The 26,055-nt window shown below is 48.2% G+C and overlaps 1 protein-coding gene across 1 annotated transcript; it reads left to right on the forward strand.

The window, feature by feature from the left end:
• Positions 1-2,145: 2,145 nt before the first annotated feature.
• Positions 2,146-22,581, forward strand: C2H4orf54 (chromosome 2 C4orf54 homolog). The gene is given in 4 exon segments (XM_055796748.1): positions 2,146-13,801; positions 13,803-17,039; positions 19,521-19,639; positions 20,943-22,581. Coding segments are annotated over 2 exon segments (4,563 nt in total). The 5' UTR covers positions 2,146-10,426; the 3' UTR covers positions 14,991-17,039; positions 19,521-19,639; positions 20,943-22,581.
• Positions 22,582-26,055: the final 3,474 nt, after the last annotated feature.

The raw sequence follows: 26,055 nt of genomic DNA on the forward strand, positions 1-26,055 counted from the left end.
CTAGCACTGCCAAGACCATCACTAAACCATGTCCCTAAGCACCACATCTATGTGTCTTTTAAACACCTCTAGGGACGGTGACTCAACCACTTCCCTAGGCAGCCTATTCTAATTCTTGACCACAATGTTTCACTTTCAGTGAAGAAATTTTGCCTAACATCCAATCTGAACCTCCCTTGGCACAACTTGAGGCCATTTCCTCTTGTCCTATTGCTTGCTACCTGGGAGAAGAGACTGACACACACCTCGCTACAACCTCCTTTCAGGTAGTTGTACAGAGTGGGAAGGTCTCCCCTGAGCTTCCTTTTCTCCAGGCTAAACCACCCCAGTTCCCTCAGCTGCTCCTCATAAGACTTGTGCTCCACACCCTTCAGCAGCTTTGTTGCCCTTCTCTGGGCACACTCCAGCACCTCAGTGTCCCTCTTGCAGTGAGGGGCCCGAAACTGAACACAGGATTCAAGGTGCAGCCTCACCAGCGCTGAGTACAGGGGGACAATCACTTCCCTAGTCCTGCTGGCCACAGAGTTTTGGATACAAGCCAGGATGCTATTGGCCTTCTTGGCCACACTGCTGGCTCATGTTCAACCAACTTTTGACCAGCACCCCCAGGTCCTTTTCTGCCAGGCAGCTTCCTAGCCACTCTCCCCGAGCCTGTAGCGTTGTGTGGGGTGGTTGTGACCCAAGTGCAGGACCTGGCACTTCTCCTTGTTGAACCTCATATGGCTGGCTTTAGCCCATTGGTCCAGCCTGTCCAGACCCCTCTGCAGAGCCTTCCTGCCCTCAAGCAGATCAACACTCCTGCCCAGCTTGGCATCATCTGCAAATTTACCGAGGGTGCACATGATCCCCTTGTCCAGATCATTAATAAAGATATTAAACAGGAGTGGCCCCAATACTGAGCCCTGGGGAACACCACCTGTGACCGGTCACCAACTGGATTTAACTCTATTCACCATCACGCTTTGGACTTGGCCATCCAGGCAGTTTTTTACCCAGAGTCCAACCATCCAAGCCATGAGCTGCCAGTTTCTCCAGGAGAATGCTGGGGGAAATGGTGTCAAAGGTTTTACTAAAGTCCAGGTAGACAACATCCACAGGCTTTCCCTCATCCACTAAGCAGGTCACCTTGTCATAGAAGGAGATCAGGTTAGTCAAGCAGGACCTGCCTTTCATAAGCCCGTGCTGACTGGGCCTGATCCCCCAGGGTTTTTTTTGCCCCAAATTTACCCTGCCTCCTTACCAGGATGAGCAATTTATTAACTGAGAACATCCATGAAGGCAACACTGGAGGATGAAGTTGGTGCATGCTGCAAAGGGAAGGATTCACAGGAGGGCGTTGGGGGAGATGTAGTCAATGTCTGCCTGGCCTGGGGATCTGAATTGCAGGGATTTCAGAGCTCATCGCTTCCTGGGAAGCACTCAACACCTCACAGGATCAGGCCTGTGTGCTGGATGCAGAGAGCCCTACTAAACCCCACGCTCCCGGGTGCTGAAACACCACCTGTGTTTTCAAAATACTGCAGTAAAGTGAATAGTAGACCTAGTCAGAGAACCTTGGACTGCTTTGAGAAAAGAGAGTAGTCAATATTTATAATTAATTTTTTCCTATTTTTCCTAAACTACTGTTGATTAAAGGAACTGTGGGAAACACAGAACTATATAAGCAAAAACCTAGCATAGCTGTACATAGATACTGTACGCTTTGAGGCTGAAGCTTGAAATTGCAGTTTAATGAAAACTGCATGACACTTCAGCATGACAAGAACTGCCCAGTTGAAGAATGTGTCCAGGGGCTTGCAGTCTTCTAGAGGTGAATTAACTCATTGCACAAGGATTAAGACAAAGAAAAAAAACAAACCCAAAACAAAAAACACCAACACCACAACAAACCAGGTGTTGGCACTGCTTTTTGAAGAAACAGTATTAAGATGAGAGAGGTTTTTACATTGCAAATGAAAAAGTACTTTTGCTGTGGTTAGATTCACAAGTGCCTATTCTTCAGGTGCAGAGCTAAGGTTGTGCAGGCTTCGCTTGTATGCATCTCTGTTAAAAGTATACATTTGACTATAAGCTTTTCTGGACAGGTTGTCCTCATGTACTACAACAGAGAAATGCAGTTAAAACTGTGTTAAAGATTGTGTAACAACTCTTACTATTTCTGTTTCTGAGGCTAGCTATTAAGAATTGATTTTTTAAATATTTTTTTCAAAGTATAGACATTACATTTTTATAACCTTAAATTATATATACTGCAGAAAAATATATAAAACTTTTGGAAGATAAGATTATAGAATAATGCTTCACTTACATAAATAACCTTTTCTTAACCTCAGTTGTTCAGCTGAATGTGGGGGGCTACTTACACAAGTAAGGATTTCTCATCTCAGTGAGATTTGGCAGGATCAAGGACAAAATTAAAAAAAAAAAAAAGTAGTCCAATTTAAATAAATCCCTTGCTCTAGTATTACTCAGCTTCAGCCAAGCTATCATTTTTCAGCCTCATAAAACTGTCATGTCATTAGCATTTTGGGATGGTCTCCTTATAAACCTGACCTTTACAATGGATTTTACACCTGGGTTTAAAAATCTTAATTCTTACTTTCCCCTAGAGTTGTTTCGTGTACTGACTAAAGGGGTTTGTCAGATGGGAGGGAGCTAGTTGGATTTATAACTCCTCATTACGTAGCCAGCTTCTCACCTGTAATTCTTTAATTTGTAAGCTAAGCGAGCCAGTGGAGAAACATATATAAAAGTATGTATGTGACCTTAATTCTGGGCAGGCGGATCACATGCGGTTCATAATGGTGTTTATTGAGTTCCCCTATATATAGAAACTCCAGCCTGAGAGAAGCTTCACTCAGAGGGCTGCTTGATCCTCCTCTTCATTGCCAGGCAGTGGGAGACACTTTAGCTGGCTTTTACAGTAAGCCCAGTGAGAAATACTCCCAAGATGTTTGCTGCACGAACTCCAGTTCAGTGACCAAACATAGGCCCCATGGCTGGAAGGTGTGCATAACGAACAGGGATCACTTTTCACGTGGCCCTCCGAACATTATTTATTGAACACTGTGAGCAAATTAATCCCAATCCAACACTGGCTGCTCTTCAAAGCATGGCAATTTCATGTTACAGTCTTGCAGTACCAGATGCACAGTTTATTGCTTGGGCACACATTCATCTGTAGGAGCTCTTCTATGTCAACAAATTGTTGCAAGAATTCAAAACCGCTCTGTGAAGCAGTTGATTGCATAAAGGGATGGTATTATCCAATATAAAATCCAACCCGTCTGTTTGCATTTCTAATTCTAAAGTACGTGAAAAGCAATGGTACTGTTTTGTGGTTTCATGTGATGGCCCCTGGCCAGTTAAAAATAAATAAATTAAAACCAGATTAAAATAATAAAACCAGATTTCATAAAATCTATTAATAAAAATAATAAGCTAATAAACTATGAGAAAAACAGTAAAAATAATTGAATATAAATAGCAAAATATATTGTAAAATATAAGACAAAACATAATAAAAATGTAATGAAAGATAATCCAGTTACATTCACATTGCTTCAAGTGATCATTCCTTGTTTTCCCATGTCCAAACACCCTGACCTATGAAGAAGACAGGTTTTGAGCCTGAACCTTTCAGCTCAAGCCTACCTCTATAAATAATCAGTTTCGTGTAATTTTAATGAATGGTCATAAATCAGCTCTCTTGTCCTGCCACCAGCTTGGCTGATAACACCTCAAGGAAAGGTCATGGTTTCGGGTTTTGTGGCAATCGTCTCCACAGTTCCAATAATCAGATACATCTGCAGTTCTTGGGTTACCTGATAATACTGTACAAAGAATAGCATCACTGTGGAAAGTTCATTGCCAATGGCAGGCCCATGATGGGAGGCTTGAACGGACCCAGTGACCTGGAAGAGGTGGTCTTGGGAAGAGGGACCTCAAGAGACCTGGAGGAAGGAGCAGCAAAGTTGAGATCAGTTGGTATAGCTTCCATTCCTGGAGGAATACTGGCATAGATGTACAATCTGTAGGCCCTTAAAAGATAATGAAGAGATAAATAACAGCCAGTGTGAGTTTGATAGGGTTTGTTCTTGCAAAGTCCCTCTAACTTCCTTCTAAAATAGGGCAACGGGCTTTGCAGAGAGAGCAAAAATGGCATTTGGCTTTGGTATAGCATGATACTCTTTTTTTAGCCAGCTAAGGAAGCACTGTGCAGGTGAAATTACAAGGTGAGAAATGGCTGCTTGGGTTGTGCTCGAAGGTCAATTACAAATACTGCATCATTTGTATTAGTAGTGAATTTATGGGGAGCAACAGAGTTGCATTTGTCCAGTATTTTCATACTGGAGGGTGAACGGAAAACATGCTCACAGTAGGGCCTGAGCTGAAGGACATGGTCATGCCAACATGAAAATAGCGAATGTTACTCAGGGGTTATAAGCTGGGCCCAAAGTCAGCCCTCCCTTCTTCTCACCAGGGGTGAGGCTCCACCTTGCACCTTGTGGCCACTTCTTTGCCCTGCACATACATATGTGCTAAAGAAAGTCTGAAGAGCGGTGATGGGAGATCTAGTAGTTATGTCCTAAGGGTGAAGGTTAAGTGAATTAGGGCTGTTAGGCCTAGTGAAAAGATGGAGTGAAGGAAACACACTGGTCATATGCAAAAAGCAACAGCACAGACTGTGGGAATCATCTCTTCTTCCACCCATGGCAGAGATAACAGCTTTACAGCAAGGAGGAGACAGATAGACCTGAGGACCATCTCTCTGTGGTATATGAATAATCAGGTAGCAGGGAAGGTGGCCTGGGGAAGCTGTGAGGTTTTTGCAAGCAGAAATTTGCCACAACAGGATGGACAGGCACCTGTAAGGATGTTTGTGAAAGCAGTAACATAGTCATAAATGGTTTTATCCAAAATGTTCCCGCAGTCTGCGTGTGCTATTGCTATCTATGTGTAATAGCCACCAGAATATCCTCTTGTACCAATGACATTGTAGACACTGTTTAACCTGATTTACAAAAAAATCAGCAAGTATTTATTTCGTCTGAGTAGCAGACTCCCCATATAAATACATGTACTCACATTTAGACTGTATTTGCAACATGACTGAAAAGCACCGAAGAAATCTAAGCTCGTTCTGGGATTACGTTCCTGCCTGTTTGTTTTGGCATGAGATTTTGGGGTCTGGAAAAGAAGGATGGGTAGTGAGGGGGAGGATCTGTTTTAAAAATATATGCATCTTTTGCATACCTTGTAAGGCATCCAGTGGGAGCTGCTTATAGCGAGGGCCATAGTGAGCTGTGGAGCACGGGTTGTTGTTTAACAAGCACTTCAGCCACCGATTCTCACAGGGGCTCAGTTACATGGGAGTGCGCTGGGGAAGTGTAAAGCAATGGCCAGAACATGATCCTGTCCCATCCTGGAAGGAAAAGTGGCCTCCCATTCGGAGGCTGTGCCAAGGCCTTTGAATCCTGCAAGCTCAAGCACTCAGGTTAGGCTCTTGAAATCCACTAAGCTCCAGAGTTTCTTTCCTTCGAAAGGTCTGGCTTTTACTAAAAGGGAGAGGTCTGCCAGCAAAGAGCCCACATATGGTTTACATTTGTAGGTTGAGTGTTTAGAAAAGCCCCTCAATCTCTCCAACAGGCTCAGGATGGAAAAGGAAAGATCCCTTCAGCTGGTGTAGTCTTCTCGGTGTAAGAAGGGATTGACCCATCCAGGAGTTGGTTTTTACTTAGGAGTCAGTACTTTGTCAGCAGGCCCTTGCTAAATCCCAGAAGACACACCGTTTTAGTGCAAGGCACAGAAATATCATTTTATTTCCACTTGGGTTTGTTTGGAAGCTTCCATACCAATGTGCATGTGTGGGTATTGTATTTCCTTCCAATGTATCTGGTAGCTCTTGGAGATTTATGATGTGTGCTGGGCCTCACTGTTATTGCTAAACCACAAGTCCCCTTCTCCTTCCCCAATATGGCTTTTGCTCCTTCTTTCTTGGCTACTAGTCCTGAGGGCAAATCAGGGTGCTGTTTTCAAGTTTCCTTTCTCCTTAACAAACATATCTAAGCTAAATATTTATTTGCTTTGATTTCAAAGACCATGTCTACCACAAAGCTCACTTTGACAATGTGCAATGTTATCAAAAAACTACTGAGAGAAAAATCAAATCTAACAGTATTCAAATATTGTTCAAAAGCAACTAATCAGCCAAAACTAAAGCTTTTTCCTATGACTGTATCATTCTTCATCTCTGTCTGAACCTATAGCGAAACAGTCTTTTGCTGTGTGCACAGAATGCAGCAGAATCCTTCTGCTGTTTCCTTATTTTCTGCAAAAAAAATCATTTCTTTCCATGTGAGAAGTATAACGTCTCCTGCAGGCCGTCTTAGTTACTGGAACCACATCTGTCTTCTTGTGCAAATAATATTTTGATTTCCCTTCTTAATGGCTTGATTTTATTAACTGTGATTTTTATTCCTACTTCAGTTTTTAAAAAATGTGACTCAACGTTGTAAGAACTAAAATGCATAATGCAGTATTAACATTTCTTACTGTTAGTTAACAAACTAATATTTTCCCTTTCCCTGGTCAGAGAAAGCTCAATCAAATCCTTTCCCTCCTGCTATTCCTCCACTAGTTGTTCACTTTTCTGTCCATGTCTCAGTTAAAGGAAAAACACCCTATGCCTTCTTCTGCATGGTCTCCTATGCAGAGTATAGTTGCAGTCTCCCTAACCTCATCCTTAATGTCTTTATTCTGCTTTTAAGTGCCTCTTCTCAAAACCCTTTTAAATCCCACCTCCCTGCTACTTCCATGAGTGATTATTTTAAGGTGCACAGATAATTCAGCCTATCTCTATTTTTCCCGTCACTGTTAACAGTCTGATCTAACCTTATATTAGCAAGGGGCAGAATGTGGCTAAACAGCATGTGTTATTTTTAACAGTTAGAGCTTATAAGTAGAGTACCTATTACATTACGAAAGGCATTAAACATACAGATTTTGTGTGGTTGTCAGGACAGCTTCAGTAACACTTCACGAGAGGTTAAGATGCAGAAATCTTAGACATCGGCAGCTTTAGTGAGTGAGAGATTTAAAGGTGGAAAACACAAAAAAGTAATCAGTGTTAATGAACACCTCAGCCAAGTATTGCTAGGATCATAAGGATGATGTGTTAGTCACTGATATCTGACAGTATTAAGTAAAATCACATTGATCTGATTATTAATCAATGGAGATGTCTTGCCAGCGTAGAGCGAGAAATTGTTATTTGCAAAGAAGGTGTGACGGAGCCACAGTTTTCCTGTGTACTTTTGATTAGGAGCAAACAGGTCTATCACTTTTTGCTTGCTGTAGAGTTCATCTAGCAACAGTAACAGATAATAGAAAAAATTGGGGAAAAAAAATTCTACACCCTTGCAAAGCTGTTGAAGAATTCTGATCCTTTGTAAGGCACCCCTACAGGGGAGCAGTCCTGGGGAGTCAGTCCTTGGGTTCAAGCTGTGTGCCCAAGCTTTGGATACGATACATGGGGGTTATTAGGCACCTCTGAAACAGGCTTTACAAAAGTTGACATTAAAGTATCTAAGAGGAAAGGCTGAGGAGAAGGAATTAAGCCTAAACCTCTGTGGAATTTTACACTTTGCTCAGGGCCAGACTTGCAGCAAAGCATCTCTGAGGGGCTGGCACCACATCAGTGCAGAAATTTCTGATACAAAAAAAAGAGGAAATCCTTCTCATTTTTTCCCCCTTCTCTAACATACAGCATATGCATACAGCAATTAAAGAACTTAAGCTGGATATTACAGATTCACTTTTTTCAAAAGGCATTAAGATTTGGGTGGCTCTGTATGCTGTAGCAACCTCTTAGTCCCATGGGAAATACACTGATCTGACTGCCTAAGGCATGCAGGCCTCCAGGGCTAGCCATAACTGAAAACGGAGAAGAACAGGTGTGGATTTTATGTATGTATTTTTGTCATCAGGGGCATAAATTCCCAGTGGTAGAGACATAGATATGTTATAAACATACATATATGAGTGTTCCATTATGGTGTCAGCCTCAGTTGTGAGAGTCATTGCCTGGTTTTGTAAGATTGAGCAGATTCAGTTCAAGATATCACCCAAGGGAAATAGCAGAAAAAAACATCTCTGGACCATAGCTGCAAGCTAGACTGTGGAAACAGATAAATAAAGAGTCAAGTTTCAATGCTCATTTTGGTGGGGTTCTTGTCTGGGGATCCTGGCAGGAGTATATGAACAACTGTTACAACTTAAAAACCCCAACAACACTTTTAATTGTGCATGTTTTGGGAGAAAAAAATTGATTTATTGTGTATTCTTAATGCAGGAAACCCAAATACTAGAGGAGAGCAAGGTGTGAGAGACTGACACCCAAGAGCCTGGTTTGGGGGATCAGAGGGTGGGGGCAGTGAGAATGTGGGGTGGAGACCTCATTTGAAAGGAGGCATGTGGTAGAAGAGAGGCAGAGCAGGAGGCAGGGATGCTGCCGCTGCCGGCACTCACCCAAGTACAATGAATGATCAGGGTTTAAAACCTAGTATCCCTCTGCATCCCAAGCGTTTGGAAAGGACTGTATTTGAGGATATACTCTTGTCCCACTGCCAATTAACACCAGAATGTCTCCTTAATAAGGTGCTAAAATATTATCTTTCTCTAGTTATGTCATGGTTTTGTTATGGCTGCTTGGGACAGAGGTGCAAGTCTAAAATGTGTGTGGAGGGGACACAAAATCTGGTGAAGTTGTGTTTAGGGAATGCTAATGCTATTTACCACAGTGGAGGTACTGCACAGTTGTAGCATGTACAAGGAGAGCTGAAGCCACATGAACGTGCGCTAAGGAAAGATCAAGGCTGAGTAAGCCTAGTACTCCTGAGGGCTGGTGCCCAGCTTCACACTAAAAACACACTGGAGGCAGGACAGCCTCAGCAGGGATTGGAACCAGTTATCCCTACTACACGGGGAAAGTCTCACTGCACATTGACCCGATTTGCTCCAAACCCTCCAAGTTTGGTGTGTCTTTCTGTTAAAATATCACCTGGTACTTCAGCAATGGTTTCCATGCAGTTAGTCTGCAGCCCAAGAAACTACCATGTATTTACATAGGTTACGCTGCAGCCACCTCATTCATTTTCTTCCAGGCAGTAAAGAGACCCTTCTCCAAAATAGGATATGAAACCTGCCATTGCTGCAGAGACCCTCACAAGCTGCCACTGGGGTTCAGTAAAGGATGGAGGATGCTTTTCCTGGAGGCTGAGGGAATGCTGCAACTCCACAGAGAGGATGGCAGCAGAGCAGCCTGGCTGTGTGGTGGGGTGAGGTGCTGGGAACGCTGGGAAACCCATGTTTTAATGTGGATGGTGCTGGAGATAGGTCTGGGATGGTGCCTGCTTCACTCTTGGTCCTGCATCTCCGGTAGAGCCACATATCACACCCCTCATGCCAGTGCATGCAGCTGTAAGGACAGAGATCCCAGTACTTGCTTTGGGGTGTCCACAGCCCTGCTCTGATGAATGTCTGATGTTACCAGCTCAAGGTCAGCTTGCTCACCCAAGCGTGCAGGTGCTTATTTGTTTTTTAACCTGTAAATTTAGGCTGTTATCTGCATTGCATACGTGAGGGCTGCTCCTCAACTTGCTTTCCTCCATGTCTACTCAGTATTTAACAGTTTGCCCTTTTCTTCCATGGCTCTGGAGTGGGTTTTGGTGTGTCATGTTGGGGACCGCTCAGTAAAGCCTTCAGCCACCAAAGGTCAGGCGTGCCATAGAAATGACTATTAATAGGTCTTAGGTGCTGGTTATGTCTAAACTGGCATCTCCTGGAAAAAGGTAGCTTGGGTACCCTGGCCAATGGCTCTCTGGACTGCTGCAAATGTGCAGGGCCAGGCCAGCACCCACGGGGTGCCCCTCCACAACACAAATCCTGCAAGCAGGAACATAGGATGCAGGGGGGTAGTTTAAGGAAGGAAAACGCTGTTTAGCCACTGCTGCGTGTGGAATGAGGGCGCATTTGGTGCAGGCAAGCCCGTGTGCTTAGCGGGTGCCCTGGGAGCTGCCTCTTCCAGCCGGGGGAGCCGGCGGCAGTAGCTCTGCAGGCAGGGGCGGCTCCCCCCTCCCAAGGGGTGTCCGGGCGCCTTTATTCCGGCAAACACTGGCATTTAAAATAGGACTTTGCTCAACCGGGGTAAGCGACTTCGGCTCTATTGTATAGTCCGCGCCGGCCAAGTGACGCCCCATCTTTGAAAACGCCCGAGCGACCCGGGCCCGTCCCGGGATCCCTCGCAGGGCGACCAGCCACCTCCTCCCGGTGGCCAAGCGGGCCTCCGCTGTCCCGCGGCTGGCTGCAGTGTGGGGAGCGCCGAGCCCAGCCCGGCCCGACCCGACCCCTCCGCCCCCCGGCGGTGATGCCCGCCCGGGCCGGGAGCCGGCGCGCCGGGCGGAGGAGGGGAGGGAAGGGGAGGGCAGGGGCTGGGGCTGGGCGGCCCGTTGCGCCCCCCCGTCCCCGCAGCGCTGCCCGTCCCTGCCGGCACATGCCTGCCCGCCCCCTGGGGCCACTGCCGCGCCCCGACGGCCCCGGCATGGACGCGCCCGGCCAGCCGCCCGGCGGCCCCCGAGCCGGCCCCGAGGGCGCGGCGGCGGCCACCGAAGAGGAGGCGGCGGCGTACGTGGAGATTCGCGGCTCGCCGCAGCGGCCCGGGGAGAGCCGGCTGCTCGGCGAGCTGGCCCCGGCCGGCGGCGCGGAGCGAGCGGCCGGTCCCGCACCGGGAAGTGGAGCCGGCGGGACCGGGGATGTTGGCGGGTCGGCGAACGGCGGGCCGCCGGGCGGGGCCGCGGGGCCAGCATCCTCGGACCGCGGGCGGGATCGCCTGCCTTCCCCGAGCGCAGCGGCTGAGGCGGGATGCGGCGCTGACTCCAGCCCCGGCTGCGGGGGGGCGGCAGGGAGCGGCGGGCCTCCGGAGGCGGGGGGCTGCCCGGAGTCCTCCTCCTCCTCCTGCCCTTCGCCGATGAGCAAGGCGAGTGGCTTTCCCGCAATGGGCGACCCGGTGTCGACGGAAGGCAAAACCTCCTCGTCCTCCTTCGGCTACGAAAGCGAGGAGGACGAGGATGCGGGACGCAAGGCAGCCGCCCCCGGCGCCCCCCCGGGCATCCCCTCCGGCGGCGGCCGCGACGAGGCGCACTATATCAGCACGCAGGAGATCCAGCTGAGCGAGGTGGACCACGACATGGATTTCGACGCGGGGCTGGCCGCCCGCTGGGACTTCGAGGACAACAACGTGATCTACTCCTTCGTGGACTACGCCTCCTTCGGGAGCGACGAGACCCCGGGGGACACACCGACGGAGGAGGAGAATAGCTGCTCACTCAGCACGACCACCAGCGACCCTAACAACCAGACGGACAGCATCGAGAACACCAGCAGCACGGAGATCGTCAGCCTTACCTCCGAATACGACACCCCCGGCGGGGCCAAGCGCGCCAGCTCGGGGGAAAGCCGGTCCAAGCAGCCTGGCCGCCCCGGCGGGAGCCCGGCCGCCCAGCTTCTCCTATCAATCAAAGCCGCTTCCCGGGCTATAAATGAGTCTAGCAACGTGCGCGGAAAGCAAAATACTATTTACGCTGCCAAGCATGAAGGCGACATGAGCCTCCGTGTCCCCGCGGCTCCTGAACGCAATGCGAGTTTAAAGACGGACGCGGTCCGCGACCACGCGAAAAAATTCATCGCGGTCCCCGCGCGGCTGCAGACCCGGTGCGGGGCGGCCAGGGCGGGGGAACACTCGAGCGGCGCCTCCAGCGCCGTCAGCGAGCTGGACGATGCCGACAAAGAAGTGCGAAACCTGACAGCCAGGGCGTTCCGCAGCCTGGCGTACCCCTACTTCGACACCCTGCGCCCCGGCTCCCGCGCCTCCTCCGCCTCCCTGCCCGACAATGCCCTGGGCATCAATCGCTGGTCCACCTACCTGGACCTCAAGTGCGGCAGCCTGGGGCCGAGAGCCGAGCCCAGCCTGCTGCGCTCCGGCCGGTCGCAAACCAAAGCCCTCGAGTTCGTGGTCAGCAAGCTCGACGGGGAGATCACCCACGTCGAGGCGCCGCGGCGGCTGCGGCCGGGCTCCCGGGTGGTGACTCTGCTGGACCTCGGCGATGCCCCCGAGGCCGGGCCGCGCCCCGAGGCGGGTGGCGGGGAGCCGCCGGCGGCGGAGGGCGGTGGGGGGGGCTCCAGCAAGAAGTCCAAGTTCGCCTCCAGCCTCCTCAAAAACGTAATCTCCAAGAAGATGCAGCTGGAGCACGAGTTCAAGATGGAGCGGGGCGAGATCACCGACACTTCCTACACCGGGCTGGGCGCCGGCCGGGACGCGGAGGCCGGCGGCGGCGGGCGGGAGCGGCAGGGGGAGGGTGGTGTGCAGCGGCAGAGCTCCCGGCACTCGGAGGGCGGCTCGGACTGCACCGCAGCGACGGCGGAGGAAGCGGGCGAGGGCGGCGGCGGCCGGTCGCCGGTCTCCAAGGCGTCGACGCCCCGTGAGGGGAGCCGCAGCCTGGACCGAGCGCTGTCGGAAGAGCTGTGCGAGGTGAAGCGCAGCGCCTCGGAGGCCATCAAGGCCACCTTCCTCCGCAGCCAGAACAGCGCCTTCAGGTCCTGGAAGGAGCGGGAGGCGGAAAGGAAGGAGGAGAGGGCGCCCGTCGGCAAGCTGAAGCTCTCCCCCAGGCTCGACTGGCGAGCCGACCTGGGCGAGATCTCCGCCGGCAAGTCCACCAAGATGTCCCGCCTGTTCGTCCCTGCCATCCAGCACACACCCCGGGAAAAGGAGACCGGCAAGCGGGCGACCAAGTGCTCTGCCGCCGCCGCCTCCTCCTCACCCACCGCCGCCAAGCCCAAAGCCCCCGAGATCAAGATCAGCCTGGGCAGCCTGCAGCAGCCCCGGGACGCCGCCTTCAGCATCGCCCAGCTGCTGACGCCGCAGATCGCGGGCCGGCCGCCGGAGGAGGGCAGGGGCCAGCATCCCAAGCCGCCCAAAGTCGGTGACGGCCCCGACAAGGTGCCGCAGTTCCTGGTGCGCGACGTGAGGGACGGCAAGCACAGAGCCCAGGGGCCGCTCCACCAGGTGCGGGACGTGCGGAAGCTCATCAAAAGCTCCTACAGCTGCGACTCGGGGGACAACAGCAGCGACAAGGGCAGTGTCGCCTCCGACCAGGGCGGCCCGGAGCAGAAGCCCCGGCAGCAGCTGGTCATCGCCGGCGTCCCCAGGTCCCTCTCCCCCGTGGTCATCACCTGTCAGTCGGTCGGGCACGCCAGCTCCAAGCCCACCGAGGCGGGGCCCAAGGCGGCGGGCAGGGCGCCGGCCTGTCCCCCGGAGGGCACCGTCCTGGTGCACCGCACCTCGGGGAGGCTGCCGGTGGCCACCATCGCCCCCAACAAGAGCGACCCGCGCCAGCCGGCCGTGCTGAAGATCGTCTCCAAATCCGCCGCGCCCTGGCGGCACCAGCCCCCGCCGCCGCCGGTCGAGAGGGGCCGGGGGCCGGAGGAGGACCCGCGGGAGGAGGGCAAGGCGGCGCCGGTGCAAAACGCGCTGGAGAAGCTGACGGCGGCGGTGCGGAGCATGGAGGAGCTGTACAGCTTCAACAAGCGCGAGTGGAAGCGCAAGAGCGACCCGCTGCCCATCACCGACAGCCACGTCCTCTCCCTCATCGCCAGCCAGGAGCGGGACGCCGGGCCCCGGCCGACCCCCCCCCGCCGCCGCCGCTGCGCCCCCGCCGCCGGCGGCAGATAAGGCGGAGGAGCCGTCGGGCAAAGGGGCGGGCAGCGAGCGGCTGTCCCGCCGCCCCTGCAGCAACGCCGCCGACAAGGTCTCGGCCAAGGCGGCCGCCTTCGAAAACCTGGCCCGGCAGCGGCAGCGCGGCCCGCCGCCTCCCCGCGCCGAGCCCCCCCCCGCCCCCCGCGCCCTCCTTACCCTCCGCGGAGCCGGAGGAGCCGGCGCCGGAGCCCCCGCGCCGGGCAAGCCCCGCTCCGAGGGCGGCCTGCGGGGCCAGGCAGCGCCGCGCTCCCCCCGGCTGCCTGCGGGCGGCGGCGATGCGGAGCGCGGGCCGGACTGCGGCAACTACCTGGCCCTGCCGCTGAAGGCGGCCGCCGAGCCCGGCTCCCCTCCCTCCCCGGTACCGGTGTCGGGGGCGGGCGGCGGCGTCCGCCCCAGCCCCGTGTCGGCGGCGGCGGCGGCGGCGGCGCTGTGCAGCCTGCAGCCCTTCGGCACCGCCAAGCGCCCCGGCAGCCCCGGACCCCCGCCCGCCCCCCCGCCCGCCGAGGAGCCCGCCGCCGCCGCTCCGCCGTCCGCCGAGGGTCCGCCCGCCGCCCTCTACCGCCCGCCGCTGCCCTACGCCACCCTGCCCGGCGCCGCGCCGCCGCCGCTGCTCTGCTTCTCGCCCTCCGTGCCCACCGCGGCGGCCGCGGCTGACCCCTTCCCGCAGACGCAGCGCAAGGTGCTGTTGGACGTGAGCACCGGGCAGTACTACCTGGTGGACACGCCAGTGCAGCAGCCCCTCAAGCGGCGCCTCTTCGACCCCGAGACCGGGCAGTACGTGGAGGTGCCAGTGCCCCAGCAGCCGACCGTCGCCCCCGTCCCGCTGCCTCTCCCGCCCCTGGCCCTCAACGCCGGGGCCTATGGCGCCACGTACATGCTCTACCCCGGCCTCCTGCCCGCCGCCGCCATGCTGCCGGCCGGCGCCCTGCCGCGCCCGCTCTCCCACCCGGGCAGCGACGCCAGCGCCCCGGCCGAGCCAGGCAGCCCGGCAGCGGCGGAGGCGGCGTTCGCCGACAGCCCCTACTACGTGGCTACCGGCAAGGGCCCGCCGCCCCCGCGGCGTGGGGCAGCCGAGTCGAAGCCGGTCATCAGCATCACAGCGCCGGCCGCCGGCCCGCGGATCGTCGCGCCGCCCTCCTTTGACGGCACCACCATGCGCTTCGTGGTGGAGCACCGGTGAAGAGCGCGGGTGAGTGGGTGCAGGCTGCCAGGCATGCCGGTCGCCAGCGAGGGGTGAGGGCCACCCGGGTTACCCTCCAGACGAGGGCTGTGCTACAGCTGCTCCTCGAGGGCGGGAAGTGACGGGCCGGGGGCCTGCAGGCAGGCCCTCACTGTGGCTTAAAATACAGGGATAAGACAGAAACGCAAAGGTTATGCAGGCCCATCGGTGCAGTTTGGTGTCCCTCGCAGCAGCTAAGTGCCCCCTTTTTTGTGGCCCAGAGGCAGTTTCAGTAGAAGCACACTATAGTTGCTCCTCATGCAGCCTGTATCTGTGCAGCCCTGTGGCTGGGGGCCCTGTCTCAGTGAGGTCCCCTCGCTTATGGGGAGGGGAGTGTGGCTGGGCATCTCCTCTGGACCCACCTTGCAAGCCGTGAGATGGCCCCTCCACCTCAGCAGCACACCTCCCCTTTCTCACCTCTTGCCTATTTCTCCCAAGGGGAGGCGAGTGCTGTCTGGCTGCCCTGAGCCCCTGTTTCTCTCCATCCTCGGAAAGTGTGGGAAAGGGGTCTGATGGAGGCAAACCCTTATTTCAGGTCCATGTCCTACTTGTTAGCAGGATGAGTGAACGGGGTACGTGGGGTGAACCCTGGTGTGCTCCCCTGGTGCCATGGGGCTGCTGGCAGGAGCAGCGGCACCCACAGCTGCCTGCACTGCAGGAGGGCTCCAGCAGAGCCTGCGGGCACCACTGCAAATCACGATTTCACACCGCTACCCTGAGCCTGGCCTGCCACAGTCCTGCCATGTCTGGTTACCTGGGCCTGTAACCCAGGGCCAGCCTCCCAACTAGAGGATGCACGTGCAGAGCCAGGAGCAGGGCATGGGACTGGATGTACAGCATGCGTCAAAAACGCAGTGCGGGATGTCTTGCACAAAATAATAAAGGAATGATGGCATTTTGTTTTAAAAAGTGCCTTCAGGATGGGTGTTGCTGGTCCTTTTGCCTCTTGCATAACAACATACATCTTTATCAAGTGCAGTATTGGGCAGAGCTACCAAAGTCTTTTCGTGACTTACCAAAGACTCATGAGGTTTGTTCTTGGTGTGTATCAAGAGGCAAAGAGAAAGAGTGGCAACAGTCAGAGGTTTGGGTTTGTCACTAGTTTGCACTGAGTTTTGTCCAGTTACATGTTTGAGGGTCAGTTTTTTCTTCCAGCATTTGGGTTGTCTATTTTTGCTTCCATAGTTCTTTTAGTTGGCATCACCTACTGCTGCATGGTAGATTATTTGTTGAATGAAACCTTACTGAAGTGATTTATATACTTACTTCTTCTCTGCTTGTAAATACTTTGTCGTGAAAGTGCCATTCTTTTGTCCTGGATATAAATGAAATTGTTGTCATTGGCCCTTATGGAGCCACTCAAGACAGTACTCATTGAAGTTGGGCTCTGCTGTGCTGCTTGAGTTGATTCTGTCAGTAAAGTCTTGATAGAATATCTAGATAAAATGGCAAAACATACATGTTTCCATTTGGTCTATAGGCTGAATTCAGACTGCTAGCACAAGGAATTTTTTAGATTTCAGTTTAGGGACTTGATGTTTTTGAAAAGGTGTGGTATATAGTGCATGTATTTCTATCTTACAGCAGCTATTTAAATTAAAAGCTCTAGCTACTATTATATTTCTCTTTAAAAGTGAAACCCATCATTTTTCCTAATGTGATTTACCCTTTGTTTCCCAGGGGGTTATCCTGCCGTGTCATGCAGCTGGTTTGCCTGTGATGCCTGGTGCATCGTTGAGATGGGCGATTCTCTCAGCAGATTGCTTTCTCATTGGTTAAGTTAATAACTGCATCAATGCTCTGTCTTTTTGTGTTATGTTGGAGCGCTACCATTGCAACACAGGTGTGAAAGCTGCCCCCAAAGACTAGTGATGCAAAAACTTGCATACTCGTTACAGAAAGTCATTCAGCAGTTTGAAGACTTTCACCTTTTACTGTTAATGATGCCAAGATGCGTGTTGTCTAACACAGACAGGGCTGCCCCCTCCCTGCCGTCTCAGACCCGCTGAGGTAGGTGTCCTGCTGGTGTATAATGGATGCAGTGTGAGGGGTTTCTCAATCTGTTCTGAGAGTCAGTAAACCAAATCATTTTAATTGCATGCTGCAAGACACGTCTAGCTTGTCATCAGACTTCGGTTATTCATATAGCTCTCAGTGGAAAATGAGGTATATGCCCGAGGGGAATTGCATCTGTAGGCTTCTTCCTGTTATTCTGTTCTCTCCTTGCATCTACTTAGCATTTTCATTTACCTACATAACTTTAATGATCCTGTGGATAATGTTTTCTCTTCTTTTATTATCTGCTTTTTTTTCTTTCCCCTTCTTTTGCTGTATCTCTTCTGTTTTTCTCTTTCTAATTTAAAGTGTTTGTTTGCTTGGGGTAGTTTTTCCCCTGCCAAGAACAGGAGTGTAATTTCATATGAACTGGAGGGTCAACTGTTGATCATTTTTTTAATTCCAATTGCTTTCACATCAGATCAGGGGTTTTTATTGATTGCAGCGATGCTGTGCAAATCCTAAAATGGATTTTAAACCAGCCAGATTACATCACACGACCATGGGATTTGAACAAAATACTGTCCTTTCAGGTCCCTTTTATTTACTAGCCAAAATAAACTGAATGAATGTTCTTTCTTTCCACTCCTGTATTTCTTTCTGCACTGCACATAATATCATCCTCCCTTCTTTATTCTTATTTTTTTTCACATCTTCATTCACAAACTGTGTCACCATGTCAAGAAGTTCTCCATCTTGGTCTCTGTCATCTCTTGGAGATAAGCATGATAGAGCTGACTTGAAGCTCTAGTGGTGGTGTGGTACCTGTGGCACTGTTGGTACTGAATCCTGTGCACATCTGCAGCTCTTCCATCTTTTCTTTCCTTGGCTGGTGCTGTTTTCTGCATGATCACTGAGTGAAATGGATCCTATCAATTTGGATTCTGGCAAAATCTAAGATGACATTTCTGAACAACTCTTAAATTTTTGATATACAGCAAGTATTGGAGAATATGTACGTACTTCTGAGAGATATCATGAGGTTGCTTTCCTCGCTCCTCTTCTTTGCTCACAGTAGTTGGTGAGCTTTTAGCAATGTAGTTCTTGCCTGCTGTACTTCTTCCTTCATATGAAAAAAACCCAATGATGCTAGTTTTCCATTCTAGTGAACTTGCCAATCTGCAGTCTTGCATCCAAACCTAGACAGCGCCAACCTGTAGTGAGCAGACTGACTTAAGGGAGCTCATTCCCATCCTGAATGTGTGTTTTTAACTTTTGTATCTGTTCCCACATTATACTCTGGGCAGTTTCTGCCTTGTGTTAGGTAAAGAAATGAGAAAATAACATGTAGCACAGTAGAAAGTAACTGTAGTAAATTGTACTGCCTGTATTAGAAGAGCGTTTTTCCTTGCTTTGTTCAAATATGTGCCTAAACTGAAGCCACCTTATTGTTACAGGAATGCATGGGGTATTTATTCATGTGGTGAGAGTAGGCTAAATCAAATGTAAGCAGTTCTGTCACCAAAGCATGCAAATATACCTATTAGTTGTGTTTCTTCCTACTTGCCATCAGACAATCTGTCTGCCTTTAAAAATTACTTTTGTGTGGATAGCATATATGAATGATTTTTTAAAGGCTCATAAATTGATATTTTAAAACTCTGTTTTAGTTGTGTCCTGTTCAGCAGAATGTATAGTCTACGTTAGGTCAGACAGTCAGTTTAAATATGCAGTATGTAGAATTTACTTATGCTGATGCCTTCGTTGAGAATTTAGTAAAGCATCCATCCAATTTTTGTGGGAATTACAGGAATATTCCAAGAACTAAAAGGCCTGCAGTATTAGTTCTAGTAAATCAGTCTACAAATGGAGATAAGCATGAGCTTGTGTTCGAATCCGTAGCTACTGAGGAGATGTTTAAATAGCGCTTAAGCTTGATACCAATAAAAGTTAACGGTGAACTTAATGACTTTTCTTTCCTAGGATGCTTTCCTGAGACAGTATTTAGGTCTTAACTCCTTGGAGCACATGATTACACATTGTTTCAATTTTGCTTACGTATGCCATGCTGGATGCTGTGTTGGTAAAGTGCTCAGATCTGTAACTTAAGTGGATGGATCACTTAAATCCTGGATGGATTTCTTTGCCCTCTTTCCACCTATGTGTGTGGGGTTCCCCAGGGCCAGTCCGTGGGAAACCACAGGATTGTAAGGCACTACACGTTTCAGACATTGAGCAGCAAGGATCAGTTTGCTCAAAAAATAAGTCTGCCTGACCACTGTCTTGGATTAAAAAGTCAGGTGCTATTGTCTGATTCTTGGGAGTAGCTTAGGAAATTAGCAAGAATAGTGTGACAGCAAAGGAGATCCTGTGCACTTTGGAGTAGTAAGGATTGCTGAAATGATTGTGGCAGCTCTCTAACAATCCACTTTTTATTAATGATGCCTTTCTGTTTGTTTTTGTTGTTGTTGTTGTTGTTGTGTTTTTTTTTTACAGGGGTAAGGAAGAAGAATCACGCTCCTTTAATCTGAAATATACTTGGTAACTCTAAACATTCATCCTAAAAACTGCTACAGTTTTCTCATTTTTTTTGCTTCATCATACAAAACAAGTGTGTAAGTTTCTTGTTTTCTCCTATATACCCCCCAGCTGTGGAGTATGCATAACTTTAATTATGCGAGCAACACTAAATTACTGCATTGTTTTCTGCAAAGTTGTTTTTATATTGAAGCCAGTCTGCTTTAGGAGTTGCTTCTGTGCTGGTGGCTAGCAGCAGTAGTGCCACTACAGCTGTTTGTAAAATACAGGGTGTAAATGCAACAGTGTTTCGGTGTGGACCGATGCACAGCTTCATTCAGGTCCCTGGAATGTGTTGTGATGATCCAGTGCAGCCCAACTCTTTAAAGCCCTCGGGTCCCTCCCATTGCAGTTAAATGAGGGTCTTCTCCATAGGTTTCGGTGACTATTTGCAATCAGATGTCTATTTTGTACTCTATACTTCTGCACCTGGAATTTCAAACGGAGAGGTCTGTCATTTTAGGATTATCTTTAGTGTTTATTTTTTGGCATGTTTCAAAACAGATTGTGTAAATGTCAGAAAACACATTTGATTGCTTTCTTTTTTGTTTGCTCCTCGGTACTGTGTTAATCATCACAAGTTGCCTTAATTATGACAGTGTTTAAGTACTGGAAAGCCAGAAATTGAATGTAATATTTTTTAGATCCTGGTTGTAATGGAGAGAACAGCATTTATTTTTCTTTAAGACTGCAGTCTATTCTTCCTTAAGTTGCAACATTGCTGAAAACCTAATCCTAGTGATTCCCCTGTGAGAGGAGTTTTCTGACGTTACAGCCCCAGTAACATGCAGTCATTTCTGTAGCTGTTGTTTGGCAAGTTTATCTGAGGGCTATATCCACACCATCTGTATTTGCTAAGAAAATATTTATCTTTTGAACAAGAAAATATAAAATAAGATCACTCAAGATACAGTGACACATATGTCCGTGTGTTGAACTCTGATTCTTTTGTTGCCAGCAGTTTGTCTCAGCAAAAGAGAATTGTTGTCATGACAGTAAAACTAAACTCCAATAGTGTTTTCCCTGCCCAGAATTTCAGTTCAGTTAAGCACTTTGGGAAGCCAATAAATGTAAGATAACTGGTAACAGGTTAGAAATTTAAAATCTACATGCAAAACCTGAAAGTCTGAATGTAAGCATTTGCCCACAGATAGGATTTTCCTGCATCTGTTCTCAATGTTTCCTGCTGCTAAGGAAGTTTCGGGGTTTTCCATTCTTAAAGAAAGCCCTAGGTTTTCATTTTCCTGAGTAACTCACAAGATACAGAAAACTCAGCTACAACTACAACTGTCTTAACCATATTTGTGAAATTGTATTTCAATGCAATTTATTTGTTTACAGGCACAAATTGAAATTGCCCTCAGGATGAAATGCACTGCAAGTATACAGATAGTGAGTGATTTAACATGTCTTCTCATTTATCTTCATCGTTGTGGAAATCCAATGAAAAAGTATTATTCTAACCCTTTGTAAAGAGCTTGGCGTGCCCAGCTAGAGCATATAGCATTTAAGCTTAATCCCTGTGCTCTTCAGTTGTACAGTCTATAGTCAGAAGCTTTAACTTCACACTGGGATTTGGGCTGAATGCCTCTTAAAGAAAATGAATGCTTCTTCACTGTTTTCATGACTGATAAGTCTGTAGACGCTACGACTGGAGTATTGGTGTTAAACAAAACAGTACTTCGGACTGCAGGACAGTGCAGGTACCAGAGTAGATTGTCCACTGTGACATACATGTGTACGGTATGTACATTATAATACTAGCATCCATGTTTAAAAATGTTTCTGTCCTATCTTTTTCTATATCGGTGCTCAGAGCAAAGTTTCACGTTGCAGTTTACAAGATACGGGTTTGCACACACAAACTCAGGGTTTACAGTTTCACTCAGTGTACTTGAAAGGAAAAAAACGCGTAGAAAATAAGTGCCCAGGATTTCAACATGTATTTGTTGGAGGAAAATTTTGCAGTTTTTAACTGCCTGTGGAGGTGAAAGCAATGAAATGAGGCAATACCAACAGCTATTTTTTTTCTCAGGGGAGATTTCTTCAGTGGAATGTGTCAATCCTAATGTCAAACAGTGTTTGCTTAACTTTGTCTATTACTAAAGAGACTCCATGTTTGCATCAAGGGGTCAGTTTTGCAAGGAGCTTCGCTTCACAGACCCAGTCCAGCAAAGCCTTCACATGCATCTCTAACTTCAGATATCTAAGCAGATTCCTGGGAACTTCAGTGGAAGCGCAATTTTTTTTTTTTTTTTTTTTTTTTTTTTTACCCATCAATGCAACGCTTTGCTGAACTTGGCCCAGAGCACTGAGTGCCTTGCAGACCCGAGTCCCAGGTTTTTCACTTTATATGAGTAAGACTGGAGCTCTGGGCTTGTGTCTAGCTTGACCCAGCAGATAATACCACAAAAGGTTGCCAGAAAAAAAATCCAGTAATATGGTGCTCCTCCATGTATACCTAGTGGTGATTTCTCCAGCCAATGGGGTGATGTGTAACCACATATCTTGGATTAGAGTCAAGCCCTCCGCATCAGGGTTCACAAGCTGCTAGTATTATATGTTTCATGGTGCAGTCATAGTATGTTACAGCTGAAATTCACCTTGTGTGCAAAGCAGAGCAAAATCCTGTGCACCACTTGAGTTCCCTCCCAGCCCTGCTGTCAGGGTTCGGGGGCTGCAACAGCCAGCCAGCCACTTCCATGTGGTTTAGGTCAGAATCCAATTAAAAGTTTGAGTGGGACTGGAGTGATGCATGGATGTTCTTCTGGTCTTTTGCAGCAGGGTTGGTTTCACTCAGTTAAGTTTAATCCTTGGTGAATCACTTGATGAATGATTTAAAATGTATTTATGGGTTGTGTGGGGTTGGTTTTTTTTTTCCCTTGTCTGCATTCAAAGCTACCTTTATTCTCTAGTGTTGATGGCCAAAGTGTCATTCCTTATGCTTATGAATTACCATTAACTTGTGGCTACCTGAGAACACATACTTTAAAAATGCTTGTGTTTCTTTCCCCTTTTTTTGTTTGTTTTTTTTTCTTCTTATTTTTTTATTTTTTTCTTTTTCCTCCCTTTTTTTAAGGGTGGGTGGGTGGGTTATCAGTGTAAAGATATTTAAAAGCGCAAATGTGAAGTAAGGATAATGATTGCTAAGAGGATGTGGGTGGTATGTCTGATGAGAGCGGTGGGCTACAAGGCAAAGGGGAAAATGCTGTGAACACATTGTGTTGATGACTGTTGCCTGTGTGTGGGGGAAATAAAAAAAGATACATAACTGAAGAAAATGGACTCTGAGCTGCTCTCAGCGTCGATGACACTGTGGCAAGTGTGTAGCCGAAGCCCGAAGTGATCCCGCTATAGAATGCCATGAGCCTGGGATTGAAGGACAGTGGAGTCACTCTGAGAATTGCACTAGCAGCGTGTTGCACGTCGGGAGTGCTTCAGTATGTCACGACCATGTGAGAATGGACTGTCTGAAACCACTGAGTACCAAAGTTTGTAACTGAATGAGTTAGCATTTGTATTATGTTGGTTTTTTTTTTTTTTTTGAATGTTAGGATAAATAAAATGTATTTTTCAGTAAAAGACACACTGCAAGTAAGCCTGCAGTTCCCTGCTTTGTCCTGTGTTTGCAAATTATGTTCACTGTTGCGCAGAACAAGTGATAACAGAGGCATTGCTTGGTTCAATGTGTAAACACTAATAGAAGATTTCACCGGAGAGCAGATCCAAAACCCTGCACTCAGAGCCTCTCCAAGTTTGTGCCTTGTTGTAAGTCTCTTTCTGACCGGACCTCACTGTTTATTCTGCCCTCTTAGGACAAAGGGAAGTTGGGGCCATTGCTTCATTTGACTTGCTTTGATTATTTTTTTTCCTAGCTACAACTTAAATGAAAGAACTTCCCAGTTTCAGTGTGCTAACTTTGACTGGTATATGGGTTTGGGTATCCAAAGAACTGCATCTCTGTTTTAATGTTTAGAGAGAGCATTGATGGAGTGAATAACTTTTTTCTGCTCATTCTGTGTTATTTTGTGAAATACTGCGATACAATCAAAAATAGTGTTACTTTGTTAGTGGATAGCAGTATTGCTTGAATTATTGCTAGGAAAAGCCTTTTGCTGCTTTCCTGGGTTCCTTCTACCCTAATGGAGATTGAGTAGCTTTCTGATGTTAAGTGAAGTCCAAATGTTTAAAAAGGCACGAGTCAAACACCAAAAAATCACGTAATGGACTTGAAAATGGAAAGATTATGTTTGCATTTTAAAAGAATGCTTTCACTTCTCAGTTTTCAGTATGTAAGTGGCATATTATAATGATCTTCTTTTTAATCACGTGCCCTAGATGCTTAAAGGAAAAGAGATGCCCACCTCATTATTTATCTGCAAGTAATACAACATGAAGATGGCCGTATTTTTCCAAGACATGGCTACACAGTCTTCCTACCTTATTGGAAGCACAAGTTTCCTGGTAAAACAGTGGTTTGGTGTTTGTGACATTCTCTCTCTCTTTCTGGATTCTTTGAAATTGGTACCTTAGCACTGCGTTTAGCATAGATGTTGTCAGTGACTTCACTGCCTGTGTATAGTTAGTGATTCCGATACAGAGATACAAATGGATTAATTGGCAGACCCCAAACACAAGTGGAAGGAGAATAGATGTTGAAAGGAAGAATTAGGAAAAGGGGGGAATGAACTGGGGGACAACACAGCCAGACAGCCTTAGCTTCATGAGAACAAGCTGGGTGGCCACAGGAGATCAAAGGATGACCACAACAGAACCAAATTAATAGTGGGTGTGTGGAGCAGAGAAAAAGGCCTTAGATCACTTTGTTCAAACTAGAGAAGCTGGAAATTGCAAAAGGACCTGGGGTTGTCAACAGGAAAATTTGGGAACTGGTCCTTTACTTTTCTCCAAGAACAGCTCCTGGAGCCTTATTTCAGTGGACCTCTGCAATGAGCTCTTCACAGCACTGCTGGTTTCTCACAGTAGGTGGACATTTTAAGCTGAAACCTCTACAAAAGAGAGGTGAAAAGTAAATGCAGTGACGGACATGGCCTCTCACCTTCCCCTAAGGGGTCCAGTCTTGCAGCCAGTGTTTGTCCAACAGCGATGCGCCTTACACTACAAGAATCCACTGAAATTAAAGTGAGAGGGTTTCTTAGGATACCTTAAATTAAACTGAAAATTCAGGTGGAATTATCTGGGATTTTCAAGGATTGGTGGAAAAAAATCTTACGAGTTTCTAAATAGTCTTTAAAACATCACTGGTAGGAATGAGACCAAAAGTTAGAAATGCAGCACTTTTTTTCAGGAGTGGGAACAAAGCAAAATGAGAAGCAGATAATTTCCTGATGTCAGATGTCAGCAAGCTATCCAGGATAAAACAAACCACTTTTTTAAAAAAAAGAAAAGGCAACTATTTAGGATTGCTGTCATCTTGGATTGTTGCTATTGAGAACATGTAATCTGCTTGCCAAACCCAAACTGTATCCCTAGTCTAGCCAGCTGTTTTGTTTTTGAGGAACCTATCATCCAGTTACCAAATGTGAACCTAATACTGCAGAATAGTGGCTGCCAGCCCAGCTCAGCCACTGCCCTGCTTTCCATTGACCTCTGCTGGACAAGGCACACAGTTCAAGTTGAAAATGTGATTAAAAACCTTGCAGAACCAGGACTTCTTTTTATTTTGCTATTTTTAACAAATCCTCCTGTGTTGTAAGATACAAGTGCAGCATGCATTACATGGGCTTGTAGCTCCTAAAACATGTCCGTATTTAAAGACTGCAGTTCCTTCTGTGAGGTGTAGCCAGACAAATTCTCTAGAAGATGCTCTCATTAAGTCAGAGTTGACTTTATAAGTAACATGTATTCATTGGAAATCTGGGCTAAGTATTTTACAAGTTGTTGCATGTGTGTTAACTCCTGCACCTTTCACTGAGTATAAATTAATTTTATTAAAAGTAAAATAATTAAAATTATAATCTTGTTCCCACTAACAAGGGGAAAGGAAGATGCTGTCAGTGTGATTGCAGGCTATTCTGAGATCATGCTTAATTATACCCATGCAGCACTGGTTGGTATCCATTATTGGTAGGAAATGATGCATTTTACCAGCATTTTATGGCCAAATGTTACAAAATAAAGATGTTTGGTCCCCATATCTGCTAATCTGTATTGCACTGATGGCTTACTTCATAACCTTGTGAGGAGATCTGCATTCCAGACCATTGATCTTTATATTTCCTTGTGCTTTCTGCGCCAGGATATGTTTAGAAGTGAGAAACTGAATCCTGAAATTTGAATATTTTTTAAGCATATATGAAAAATACTCTTTAAAAACTAGCACTCTTTGAAAGTTTTAAGGGGAAAACTTCAGAATCTCTTTTGCAGGTTGGTTGTTTTTTGGAGTTAGCTGGATTATCATTGCATTGTTCTTTCTGTGGCTTCTGGTTAGAAA

The sequence above is a fragment of the Falco peregrinus genome, chromosome 2 (genome assembly GCF_023634155.1).
Source record: "Falco peregrinus isolate bFalPer1 chromosome 2, bFalPer1.pri, whole genome shotgun sequence".
Lineage (NCBI taxonomy): Eukaryota > Metazoa > Chordata > Aves > Falconiformes > Falconidae > Falco > Falco peregrinus.